A 14,340-nucleotide genomic window follows, 5' to 3' on the forward strand; every position below is an offset into this window, starting at 1 on the left:
TCACTACTGCATTATTTTGTCCTGCACATCGGAGGACTTCATCCAGTGGTGTTCCGTGGGGCTGCAGAAAAGGTAAATTTTGCCAATTCCTTCATCAAAAGCCCGAAAATATTGACCCAGCCAGCTAGCAAGGCGTTCAAGAATCTATTTCGAGAAGAGTGGACATACAGACTTAACATTTAATATGGAATATTTTTTCGCAAAATTCAAGACTGGTCTGGAAGGGTCTGCATAAACCGCACAAGCTAAATATTAATTGGGGTGTGTCGGGAGATGATGTAATGATAGAAAACGTGCTTTCCATAAGTTTAAATTATGGTGCTCATAATGTAGCGAATTTGCCTAAAATGACAGATTTATGCTGTTGAATTTGAGCGTTAGCGGGGACTGAACATTGTACTGTTATTATCAAATTTATAGGGGTTTGAGGTGATATTTCATAAACTTCGTTAGCAACTGGCATACATCACAGCTGAAATACACTTGCAATGTACCAATTTTTTGAACATGGGAGGAGCTTAAAATATGGCTCTAAAAAGTGGTACGTACTCAGAAAGTTTAAATCCCCCCCCCCCGGGTTCAAATGTTATAAACTTATGGTACAAACACAACTGCGCGGATTCCTGATTGTCCAATGAACTCACGCTGTTTCTTTGTGTACAGAAAGTTTGTAACATTTAGTCCCAGGGGGCCATTCAAACTTTCTGAGTGCGTACCACTTTTAAGAGCAATATTTTTTAAAGCTCCTCCCACTTTCAAAACTTGAAGATTACAAGTGCATTTCAGTTCTGACGAACACTTATTGGTATTTAGGTTCAATAAATATCACCTCAAACCTCAATAAATTTAAAAATATCAGAATAAGGTTTCTAAAATTAAGAAATTTCACCCCCAAAAATCAAATTAGTCTCCTTAAATCCGCCATTTTAGGTTAATTTACTACATTATGAGCACCATAATGTAAACTAATGGAAAGCAATTTTCTATCCAAAAATATTTTACACCATCTCCCGACACACCCCAATTAATATTTTGCCTGTGCAGTTTATGCAGACCCCTTCCAAACCAGTCTTGAAAAATATTCCATATTAAATGTCAAGTCTATACATGGTGTCCCATAAAAGGTTACATTTTGAAAATCCTCAAATGTGTAGGACGCAATGCTAATGAGCAAAAAATTAACTTGGTGGTTTTGTCAAACAAAAATCTAAAATGCTTATATTGATACGTCATATAAATATGTTTGAAAGTCCAATTCACAATCCCAAGCAGCTCACAATTGTAAAAAAAAAAAACATGACCCTTTTTGTCAAAATATTATACCAAGTGATTCCTTTATTTCTCAAAAATGTTGTACCTCCTGAGTGCTCCTGGACTGTTAACATGCATCCTGTAGATTGAGGGGGTCATGAATATGACCCCCCATCGCGGGCTAATTGTGTTATAAGCCCACCCACACAGATTTGACAACATATCATTTCTATGGTAATTAAAGAATGCACGCGGTGCGAAACAAAAATTATTGTTAAAAGAATGCGCGCAATAAAATGTTGAGTCAACTGCCCTTAATAATTTTGGTGTCAAAATATGACCTCTCTAATATTAGTACACAAAATTCTAATAGTATTAGTATTTATGTGTCCAGGGCTCATAATTATTGCACAGCCTCTAATCCCTTATTTCTCAAAATGTTATATACCCAATGACCCCTTTTTTTTTTTGTTATACCCAATGATCCTATTTAAAAAAAAAAAACATTTTAGGTCTATACCGATATAGGTCACAACTTGTCGACGCGGCCGATTAACATGCAGCCTGTGATTTCATCGGAATGGGGTGGGGTCATGATTATGTCGGTATGATCTCCTACATCTTGGGCTGGATTTCTTATGACCCCCTATTTCGGGTCGAAATGTGTTATGAACCCCACCCCCACCCTCCACCCAAACAGACTTTAAAACAAAATACATCTTGTTTGAATTAAGGGGTACCATACAAGATCCCGTCTAATAATTGTTCGTAAATTTTGTACAAATTAAATAAATTAAATACTTCGAATATCTAAAATAACAAAAGAGGGGTCACGGAACTATTTGTTGAGGTATAAACATTTTAAAAGTCTATTTTGGTGTAAAAAATTATCCCTCCCCTATTGTGGTACAACAATTCAAACCTACCAGTATGTTCACGACCCCCATTCTAAAATGAGAGCCGCGTTATGCATGCATTATTAGTTTTTCAGATTTATATCAGATTATACACTGAAATTATATAGCTCTGCAGGTGGTGACCTATTGTATTTTTGTGTCCAGAGAGCAGAGCACATATATAAAGGATATAAAAGGTTTTAATAACATAACATTAAAACTTGCTGTAATATATTTTAATAAGATGTTATTGAAGTGTTGACAAAATATATTTGACAGTGACATTTTCATAACATTGTTAAAATCTAGTCCGAATTTACTTCCTGACATTATTCTGTATTGGAGTTAAAATCGTGTTTTTCTAATCCGTGACCTTTAACCAACCAACACACGATTACAACGTTTCAAAAATCATTTGTGTTAGCTGTGTCAAAGATTGACAATGTTTGTACTTTGTGTATATATAATACCACGTTATTTTTAAAAAATTTGTAATGATACTTACATGTACACGTTATTTCGTCTTCGCTTTGAGCTGCCATATTGTAGTCGAAATGGAAAGCACAAATATACTTCAGGCTCTTATATCCAATTTTACTGACTGCAACCAGGACTGTAAACGATGGTCAACCACCGACTGCCGGTGTCTAAATAATCACTCCCGTGATCAGCAGCGCAGATAATTTAGCATTTACTGCACAGATATAGGTCATTTAGATAACCGCCAAAATATAGTCCAAGTACGGCTAGTATACTAAAATTTGCGTTTTTGATTTTGACTTGATTTGTTCGGGTTTTTGACAACCCTTGATAACCCAAGAAAGCCTCTATTGAAACGTATTTCCATTGGGGTCCATTTGATCACCAGGACGGGTTGGGATCAGTCAGAGGTCAACACCCTACTCTTTTCGAAACTGGCTGCGAGTGCGAGATACAATCGACAGGTATGGCTCTCTGCACACGGAACCGACGGCTTAACATCCCCTCCGAAGGACTGAGTACTTTCATGATTCATTTACCCAATTCTAAACGAACCATGGGGAGAGCGGAAGTCTGAAATTAATCCACAGAGGTTGCCAATTAATTTCAGCCTTTTTTAAAAATCAATATCCGATGTAGCAAATCGCCACCGCCGGTAATTGAACCCGGGATCTCATGCACTAAAGGCACTAACTATTGCGCGTGCTACGCTCTCTTTGAGGCGATGAAAACCGACCCAGATTTTGTTTTGGGGAGACTATTTTTCTTTCTTAATGAAAAACATTCTAACATATCATTATTAAGTGTTGGCAAGATATTTTGCGAGAATGTTTGCCAAAAATATTTTGATAACATTCTTAAAATGTTGTTGTATTGATGGGGCGTTTTTTGTTTCTGTTGTTGTTGTTACCCCCCCCCCCCCCATTTTCAATTATAAACGTCATATACCGCATAATGTCGTTATGACGTCATAATGTGAGGGCGCCATGCAAATTTGGGAAATTCTGACTATGCACAAAAATAGAGGCAAAATTGATTTTCGGCTAAAAATGCAATTTTCGGCGAATTTTCTCCTCAATATCAAAGGAAATGACTCTTGGAATTCTTGGAATCAGTTGACTAGAGTGAAATTAAAATCATTGATTTTACTGTAGAAACCAATGGTGGGCCTGGGGTAAAAATTTATCACTAAAATGAGCGCAAAGAATTTATCTACGATTAGATTCGGTCGTTTAGGCGTAAACGCGTGCGTTTTTTTTGTGACGGATTAAAAATATGGTAAGTTTTATTCTATATATTGTGTGCAAATTCAGAGTGCTATTTACATATATTCTTAATTAATTATACTTAATTAATATACTTTTGTGTATGTTAATGACGTTCACAAATTTAGCTTGCGAAACGAAATTTTGTCATGACTTCCAAGTTCCCGTATAAATGGCCTGATTTTACTTGAGCAAGCAGTGTAGCATACTTCTGGAAGAGTGTAGCAGCAAATATAACATGTCATAGGTTGTGCCTGGTAAGAGAGGGGGTAGAGAGAAGGAGAGGTCCGGGGCATTGGAAGTGGACAGGCAGGTACATTGGTGGTATCTAAGGGGAATGACAGCTCCCCCATGGGATATCTGGTCTTCCTTCTTGACCCTCCCTGTTGGATGCTGGCTGTCGTGATATTTTACGCTTTTAGGACATTTTTTTCTGCCATGCCCAGTTTTGTAAAAAATATTTCCCTTTGAGAATCGCCTCCCCCACGCCCTCCTAACAAAAAAAACCATGACAACGTCACTGGTGGGGAAAGGGAGTGAGATTGAGAAGGAGGGGAGGAAAGAAAGAATAGGTATTTCATTACGCTTTGCGTTGTAAAATGGAAATATAAAATTGACAAAGCTAACGAGCCTTTATTAACTAATATATAGGCCTATTAATATCGTAAGAATATTATTTTGAAACGTATGGCTAGTTTCAAAATAATATGATAAGGAGATTAGCGCTGGGTCCCGACATAATCCTCGTTAGATAGAGTCTTTTGTCTTGACCTGGGACTAATAACCACTTGACCAAACAGACAAGACGTTGTTGGTGCAGTAACCAATCATACGTTCGCGTTGGAGTAAATTTGAACAAGAAATCCAATTCATATTTCTAAAGTTGCCGTTCCAGTTGAAGTAAATTTTCAAACTTTATTTCGCAAACTCTCTAATGTATAATACATGTATCCTGCTGCGATGCCGTTCATCTCTCAACGCAGAGTTCTTTAAAACCTCGTACATTTACCAAATGACCGTTGCATGCATTTGGGCACAAAAGCAATTTTATTGGGCACATTCAATAACACTATATACAAAATATACATTGTGCAACACAATGGTAGATCATATCGAGGGTCTTTGATATGGGATCTCCCCGGCAGTCCAAAACACCGTCAGTACGAACCACCGCTAGTCCGAATTTTTAGTGTTAGGGTTAGGGTAAGGGTTGAGTTTAGGGTTAGGGTTAGGGTAAGATTTAGGGTTACGGTTAGGTTTAGGGTTAGGGTTACAACTTATAATTCGCACTAGCGGTGAATCGGACTGACGGGGTTTCGGACTGACGGGTGTTCCCCTTTGATATTACCAAATAAAATTGCGCGTGAGTATCGGCCCCTCTACATTCCAATATATGAGATCAAATGTTAAGCTATGCTTCTTGAATGGAGAGAGTATTGCCCGGAGTTATTGAAACTTGAAATAGAAGATTGTGTCATTATCATAGTGCTAGCTATTCTCCGCCATCATCAGTTATACTCTGTAAAACTTTCTCTTGTTATTCATGGCTTGTGTCTCGGGCTTGTGTCCCAGAACATTAAGACTTTGCGGCCGGTCGTCCCTTGTAGTTCTTGTGTTTCTGGATATAACCACCTTCGATGATGCTGTACCCCATATCAATGAAAGTATCTTGAATTGGAGTTGGTTCGATCTTCAATACTTGTCGCATCTGTATGAGATAAAGTGAACACACACACAAAATACAGCACTGTTTATTTATTTATTTATTTATTTATTTATTTATTTATTTATTTATTTATTAATTAATTAATTAATTAATTAATTAATTAATTAATTAATTAATTAATTTATTTATTTATTTATTTATTTATTTACACACAAATTCAAAGTATAGACCTCTGGCAAGGCAACCGTTACTTAAACTTTCACGGAATACCCTCACTTACGATCATTAGGTATACCGATCATCAGACGGATAATTTGTCATGATTCAAATGTACAGAAATGTTTATACGAGTATATACATTCTGTGGTGTCAAAATCATGACAAACCGAGCCAACCAGAACAGTGTCTACTCAAAAAGTAGTCGAGAGTGCTCCACCACTAAAAAAAGTGGGGGCGTATTATAATAAGTTTACTTTACAAGTGACTAACTTTGGAATTTAGAGTGCTCAAACCCATTACAGGTGAGCTATAGAAACAAATTCAGAGTATAGACCTCTGGCAAGGCAACCGTTACTTAAAGTTTCACGGAATACCCTCACTTACGATCATTAGGTATACCGATCATCAGACGGGTAATTTGTCATGATTTCAAATTTACAGAAATGTTTATACGAGTATATACATTCTGTGGTGTCAAAATCATGACAAACCGAGCCAACCAGAACAGTCTCTACTCCAAAAGTAGTCGAGAGTGCTCAGCCACTAAAAATAGTGAGGGCGTATTATAACAAGTTTACTTTACAATTTATATATTTATTTATTTATTTATTTATATATTTATTTATATTCATTTTTGATTGAATAAATATCATCCTGTTTTGCCAAATGAAACATAGCTATATCTTAATGATGTAAAAAGTCAAATATTAATATAATATAGCAACCACCACCCCAGCCTCCTTCACTTTTTTTTTTTTTTGAGCGTCCTGGTGAAATTGAGACACATTGTTATAATATAAAAAAAAAAGAATACCCAAATTATATCCCTTAAGATGACAAATTCACAATTGAAAAGGTACAAATAAATGGAATGTACTCCTTCAGTAAAATGCTTAATGAAAGCCCCGATTCAATATATAATTCTATAGGCCTACTCACAAATGCGTGAGTGCGCGAAAAAAAAGGCACATTGAAGCTTTTTAGGCTAAAATTGCCAAATATGACGTTGATTTGGTCAGAAACCTACATACAGGCATCAAGGATGGGGCATGATTGTATGGACCACCCTTATCAAAATATCGAGGTACCTCACCACCCCTGCCTCCCCCCTCATCCGATTTACGTCTATTCACATTACTGGTAGGTAGGAATAATTATTTCTTTGTGTTTTGATCAAAAGTTTAAATCAAAATCAATATAAAAAGAAGTTTTTGAGAACAAATTTATATCATTTTGAAATGAAGATCTACCTTACCCTAGTATTATCAAAGTCAAATGTTTTGTTCCATATTGGTGCCATTTCTTTCGCTTCTTTGTCGAAAATTGCAACAATCTTGAAGATAAATTTCGGTAGATTTGAGGTTGATACGTTGTATCCATGTTGTTGGAATTCAGCTTTTAATATCTCAGCCATGTCAGACATCCACATAGATTTATTTACTAAGATATGACGACGACCTAGGGATAAAGCAGAATTCATTCATTTAATATGTTTAAGCTTGCATAGTCAGAGGCGTATCGTGGCCTCTCCTACCCAGGGGGCTGCGGAAAATGTACATTTTGCCGCCATGTCATCAACAGCTCGAAAAGGTCGACCAAATTTTTTTCGATGGTTTGAAAAAGCGAAGAGCAATATAATTGATGTATTGTTCCATTGGTTCCACAAATTTTTAAACCGTTCTCATAATATTTCAGCCCTTTATTCTATTCTTTAATAATAATTCTTTTGCCGCCCTTCTTTTTCCGCCGCCCCTTCTTTTTTGCCACCCCTTTATTTTACCCCCAAGAGCCCCCACCACCAAAAACCAACAGCAAATAAATAACTAAAATACGCGCATGATAGTCTGGCGCTGAAATAGGAATATTGAGCTTGATTCAAAATATTTTTTAGTGTTCTTATACATTTATATTTCTGTAACCTTAACCCACTGTTATCATGGTAATCATGGGCATTTTGAATGACCCTAAATGACTTCATAGTAGTATACAGGGGTCAAAAACTGGAAGTGTTCAAACATGGCTTTAATTATCCGTTCATACCCAAATATCAAAATATGGATTTTTTTTCTCAATACGACATATGGTTCAGAAGCTAATGTACCAAAGCAGATCACGAGTCAATTTCCAGTTTGTAGAGTGGTCAAAAATTATTGTTGGTCTGATCGTCTACCAAAAGGAATTCAGATGTGCGCGATGGAATCTACGCGTGTGTCTACGCCCCGCGGAATTAGGTTAGCGCGCGCAATTTGAATCTGCCACTGTGAACATGGCGGTCCTCTCAACTTCAGACGAGACATACTAATAGGCATATAGCGTATCCAGCTGTCTTGTTAAACTTGACCACCAGAAAAATATCATTTCAGTAGGAGTATGCATATCCTTTTATCTGGTGTACAAATTCCGGGACAAATTCATCAGTTTTATACTCGTCTAAGATATTCAATTTAATAAAATATAAATTCTGTGGGGTACACCTGGACAAAATTGGAACACCAATGTTTTTGCTTGTCCCTAAGAGCCCTCCTGAACAACATATTAAAAAAGGGAGTAGGGGAAATGCTAATTTGCATAAAACAAAAATGGCCGCTAATGCAGGGCTCAAATCTCAAAATACAGCATGTACAGCGTGTTTCTTACCTACAGCTTCTGGCTCCGTCATTGCATTGATATGGGCTTTGGCTACATCCCTCACATCTACGATTCCAAAGTTAATTCTCACATTAGCAGGTGGATCTCTAGTCAGTATTTTCTTGACAAGAGTCATGGCGCTGCAATAGGATCCAGACAGCACCGGGCCCATGACAAAGCCTGGGTTGACAACGGCTAATTCAAACTTCTTATCATCTGTATAAAAAGAAAATAGATTAGTGACAGGAGCTGTTTCAATCAGCGGTATGAGGCAAAATGCAATTATTATCATTGACTTATAGTCTTTGTCAAAGACTACTCGCGATTGATGGGGCACGAGCCGCGAGTCGCAAATCGCGATGGCCCACGAATAGCGAGCGGAGTGAGCAGTGTGCCCACTATTTCCAAGAGTGTGTGGTTCCCGATAGTTTATCTCCCTATGGGTTATATATGTGCACGGTCTGTATCACTGACTTTATTTGACTTGTAATGTAAAATAATCAAGCAAACAAAAATATCAAAATAACATTAATAATACGGAAACTTCTTATTTTTGCAAATTTATATTATTGTCATTTTAACAAATTTAAAAAAATTAGGAGTTTGTTTTGAGAAAATGATGACCACCATGACCACCCTCCGCTTCTAATATGATGCAAATGACCTTTTTTCAAATGTTATACCAATGACCCTCTTATTCATTTTGTTATACCCAATGAAACTCCTTTTTAAAGCCACATCTTACACCGATAAACCCCTTTACTTCACGACGCCGGTATCGTGGCACATGGGAGTCACCAAATCAAGTTCCCATTCTTTTACGTGTTCAAAGGTACAGAAGAGTTCGTCATTTTGCATGGTGAAAACGTCACCATGTATAATATAAAACACCATTTTTTCTACCTTAAAACCCGCATTGTTTGGTAGTTGAGTGGTAGTTAAACTCCAGCGCCTCTACCATGTCTATGCTGTGGCCTTATTTAGTCAACTGAACCAATAAAAACCTTCCTAACTTCCACAGAGCACAACTATTGCAAGAAATTGGACACGTGAGACTTCATTACAAACTCTTTTTTCATCCCATCAAAATCAAAATGGTCAGCGAATGGAAACACTATTTTGTTTGATAGATAGGGTTAGACCTGATTTAGTGGTATGATCTCACATACTCATTACTTCTAAAGTTGAGTGCCCCAACCAGGCATTCAAAAATATCTACCTACGGAAAAAAATATTTATCTACGGAAACTCTTACCATAATATTATGAACTTGCGACAAGTTACTTATTTTGCATCAAAGGAGGAATTCTTCCTATTCAAATACATTGGTAGATCCCCTGCTGCGCTCGGGGTCACATCCCATAATGCTAATATGTCTGCGCCCATGGATGTCACGTGTCCAGAAAATTTTCCCGTGACAATGTACCTATTAATTCTGACTGATAAATGAAGTCTGGGTTATTCTAGAAGCAGAGTCCAGCCACTATGTGGCCATATGTCTAAAATGACTCCATAAGGCAAAAAAAAAAAGGTTCGTCTCAAAGCTTGCGCGCGCGTTTGTAAAATCCCATTTGACAAAAAACAAATGCGGAAATTTTTTTTATTTCAAAAAAAAAAATTTTTTTTAGTTTTTTCCAGAAAAAATCGGCGAAAATCAGACTTTTTCTCAAAATACCATGAAAAAAGTCGGGAATAAACAAAACAAAAAAATCGCATTTCGCATTTGTTTTTAAATTTCTCGTGAGCTTTGAGACAAACCTTTTTTTTTTGGGCCTAATGTGGTACTGTTTGGTTTTTCACTCAAAAGCCCCATTTTTCCATAGGTCCAAAATCCCGTCTCTGGTTTGTCGCCCACGATATCCTGCGAAAGCCTTGTTATCGATTTCATATTGAAATAAGTCCTTCCCCATAATATTACGGTAGTTATACTTACCAGGCAATGATTTCATGAATTCCCAAGCACACTTCTCAGCAAGTGTTTTACTTTTGTTATAGGGTGCGAGGTTGCTGACATTAGGCCAATCTGCTTCATTGTGTGCTCTTGTCTTTGGTGACGCAAAATCTGAATTATTAAAACATATTATGAGAATTCATAATTGTTATCACATGCAATTCAAACCTCATTTTGCAATAGGACCTATTGATGTCAGGAAGAACATTATGCTCCCATAATAATTTATCTCAATACACGTAATTAGTCTGATCAGCTGGTATAGGTAATCGGCGGGACTCATAACATCGTTCAAACCACTTGGCATACCACCTACGCGAACCGCGCTTTACATTTTGCTTGACTGACGCAGGCTTGTGTAAAATTATGCTGGAAATGGGACTTTATTGACGCACGCAGTAACAAAAACCAAAACCGAATATTTCCCGCCTATTACGTGCTTATCATATTATAACTACATGTAGTTTTGTATTTCTATCAAGCTATCATGATAACATCAAATTTCAATTTGGTAGATTTTGCACGGGGTCGTTTTCCCAGTTTTCTCCAATGACAGCCCAGCAAACACAAAACGTTTTCCACATCATTCGCAAAAGGTTATAAAAGGTTGTCAGAAAACGTTTAAATGTCGGTTTATATAAAGGGTATATTAAGGGTATAAAACGTTTTCATAATATTGAAAAACATTTTTTGATAATCTACTGCCCAGCAAACACAAAACAAAATGTTTTACAGAAAATGTTTAAATGTCGGGTTATGTAAAGGGTATAAAAACGTTTTAATAACATTCCAAAAACATTTTTGAAAACTTGGCACCAAACATTCTAAACAGAATGTTATTTTGGGGTTGAAAAAATATTTTGCGAAAAATGTTTGCCCAAAATATTTGCAATAACGTTTTAAAAACATTTTCATGACCTTTATTTAACCCGACATTTAAATGTTATTAAAACATTTTGAACAAAACATTTTATGAACATTTCTGTGTTTGCCGGGTGCAAATATTTTAACATAATGTTATTTAAGTGTTGACAAAATATTTGGCCAAAATTTTTGCAAAATAGTTTACAATACCATTTTGAAAACATTTTAAAAATATTGTTGTAGTGTGTTTTCATACAAAACGTTTTCATGACCTTTATATAACCCGACATTTTAATGTTATTAAAACGTTTTTACCTAAACCAAAAGCCAAAATATAGCTTATTTAAAACGTTTTTAAAATGTTTTTGTGTTTGCTGGAAGGTTTGCATGGGGCCTCACAACAAACAGTCAAACATACATACCCATAATAGCAACCACCGAGCTTGTCAACACAACTCGTTTCACAGTGCCCGCATCGGCACAAGCTTGTAGCACAGATGTGGTACCCTGCACTGCTGGTTTGATGAGTTCGTTCTCATCTGCTGGAGATTCTATTGGAAAAGGACTTGCAATATGGAGCACGTGGGAGCATCCCTGAACAGCACTGGATAAAGAAAGGATGTCAAAACGAGTTGATTCAGGAATACACAAAGGAATGGAATGATACATTTGGATGCGAATGGCCATCATGATTATTATCATTGATTATGGTGCACATTCCGGCGCGGCGGTGGAGATTTGCTGGAAATATCATTTTTGACAACATCTGTTGATTCTGCTTTGCACCTGGTATATTTAGAATTCGAATCATGGGAGTGTACAATATCTTTCAGTCAGTTTCGAGAGGAGTATAAGGTGTTGTCCACTACTGACTCTCCCATTCCGTCGCCTCCCGTTCATCATACCATCAAGTAGTTTCCCGTGGTTTTTATAGCATAGCGCCCCAATTTCGGTAAATCCCATATAATTCCTTGTGGTTAGACCGCAGATGTCGTCATTTGACGTCACCATATGAATTAGGCCCTATGGGATTTACCGAAAAGGCGTATACTTTAGGCCTATAGCGAGAATATTTAATGTGTAGACGTGTTTGAGTAAAAGTATTCCATTAAATCCGTGAATATTATTTTGTTCTCTTTATGGGAGATTATTTGTTAGTTATGATAAAATCGTCATTAGGTTCGGTTTAGAGGGTGATATGGATTATATCTAGTCGCGGAGCTCTATCCCAGAGGGTTATCCCTGCCTGATTGAAAGTGTACGTGGATGTACCACTATTTTGAGTATCAACGATTTTGGTGTAGCGATGGATAGGTTTTAAGTGAGGACTATTATTGGGCATAGTGCCTTTAAAAGCACCCATTAGGTCCAAATTGCTTCCATCTTGTAACAAAATGGTGTTGTAGCGCCACGGGGGGTGGGGAGTGTTAAATTCCCCGTCAGACCCCCCCCCCCCGTGCCCCCAGTATTAACAGTCAAAATTTAGAGAAAAGAAGTTCTCTTTTTGCCGCATTTTGGGCAACATTTGTTTGTTTTTACTCCTATGAAACTTAGGCCTATAATTTGGATTCAATTTATCAACTTTACTTCTAGTTATGAATTCCTCGATCATGTTCACATAATACAGCAACGCCAATCAGTTGTAAAATCCTGTACATTATGCATGGTATATAATTGTCAAACTTTTATGTCTAGATTTTAATATACTACTAAACTACCAGTACAGTCAACATCAAACCATATCACATAATTATTACTTGATAACAGCTGACATATGCATGATTTGAATTTTCCTCAGTGCAGCTCTATACTGTATACTTTTACATGTACTTTCAAAGATTTCCCTCTCCAAACTTCCAAAAAGGCCCACAAGTCCTAATAATAAAAGAACGAAAAAAGGGGGTTTCCCACAAGGTATCAAGTTAGGCCCCATTGGATTCCATTGTAATGATGGAGTACAGAGTGATTTAGGAGACATAAGGTGTTGGAAAAAATGTGTGGATGACCTGAGCTGACCTACATGTATCTCATATAGCGCGCATCTTCAAGCAAGCAGCTCCAGAAACAGAACAGTCAACGTGTCAGTGGATAGCTGAACACATGCAGGATAAGGCAACACAGCAACCTCCCACGGTCCCCAAAGCAGTTAATATTTGTACTATAATAGGATGATCAATTTGATATGGAACATCAACAAAGTCAATAAATACACAGGCCTTTTATATTGTAACCGTTTCCGATATCTCCCCGGATTATCACATATTTCGTTTATCAAAATTACGCAATCATTATGCAATTGTTTACATATAGAAAAACTCAGGAAGGAATAAAGGGAAGACTAAATACAGAAAAAATCAAAAATAATAACATACCTTGCCCAGCACTGCTCATTCAACAAGTCTGCCTCTACAAGCTCTAATTCGTGAGCTGCATTTGGACACAGATCTTTCAAATGTTTCACTTTGTTCGCATTGTTTAGACTTCTTACTGTTCCTCGAACTTTGTATCCAGCTTGTAGCAACTGCTGAACTGTATGGGTGGCGATGAAGCCTGATGCACCAGTTACCAATACACCTGCATGAAATTGGATAATAACAATAATGCGTGAAATTACAGCTTTTAAAATTATTCTGATACATTTTTGAAAAGAATCGTCACTGATTAGGATTTTTCAGTTGATACCCCCCCCCCAAATTGTATTATATAAGTCGCCAATGTAAACAAAAATCAAAATTATTTGATATCAGAAGGACATTCCCGTATTCAGAATGCAATTCGATGTCTGATGTGATCTCATGTCCCACAAAAATATTGTGCAAACGTTGCTATCCGATTCCTTAATAATCTTATAATTACTAATTTTACAATTATATTTGGTGTAAAAGAAGTATGGGCCCATACTTATTTTACAATTATATTTGGTGCAAAAGAAGTATGGGCCCCTCTTAAAAAATTCAAGTCTAAAACCCCCAGTATATTCATGACTCCCCCATTCCGAAGGAAATGACAACCCCCTTATGCATGCATTTGTTTTTCATAATTAGGTTCTACGATAAAATTACAGGAAACGTTTAAATGTTAGGTTACACTATGAAGTGTATAGAACATTTTAATGTAACA

The 14,340-nt window shown here is 36.8% G+C and overlaps 1 protein-coding gene across 1 annotated transcript in view; it reads right to left on the bottom strand.

Moving 5' to 3' along the window:
- Positions 1-4,755: 4,755 nt before the first annotated feature.
- LOC140140075 (uncharacterized) overlaps positions 4,756-14,340 on the bottom strand; it is a 76,482-nt gene continuing 66,897 nt past the window's right edge. The window contains exons 3-8 of the mRNA XM_072161893.1: positions 13,593-13,794; positions 11,643-11,824; positions 10,339-10,467; positions 8,415-8,621; positions 7,033-7,235; positions 4,756-5,600 (exon numbers count right to left, since the gene is read on the bottom strand). Of these exons, the coding sequence (XP_072017994.1) occupies positions 5,469-5,600; positions 7,033-7,235; positions 8,415-8,621; positions 10,339-10,467; positions 11,643-11,824; positions 13,593-13,794 (1,055 nt within the window). The 3' untranslated portion in view covers positions 4,756-5,468. The remainder of the gene's footprint in view (positions 5,601-7,032; positions 7,236-8,414; positions 8,622-10,338; positions 10,468-11,642; positions 11,825-13,592; positions 13,795-14,340) is intronic.

Source organism: Amphiura filiformis, chromosome 18, assembly GCF_039555335.1.
Source record: "Amphiura filiformis chromosome 18, Afil_fr2py, whole genome shotgun sequence".
NCBI classification, from domain to species: domain Eukaryota; kingdom Metazoa; phylum Echinodermata; class Ophiuroidea; order Amphilepidida; family Amphiuridae; genus Amphiura; species Amphiura filiformis.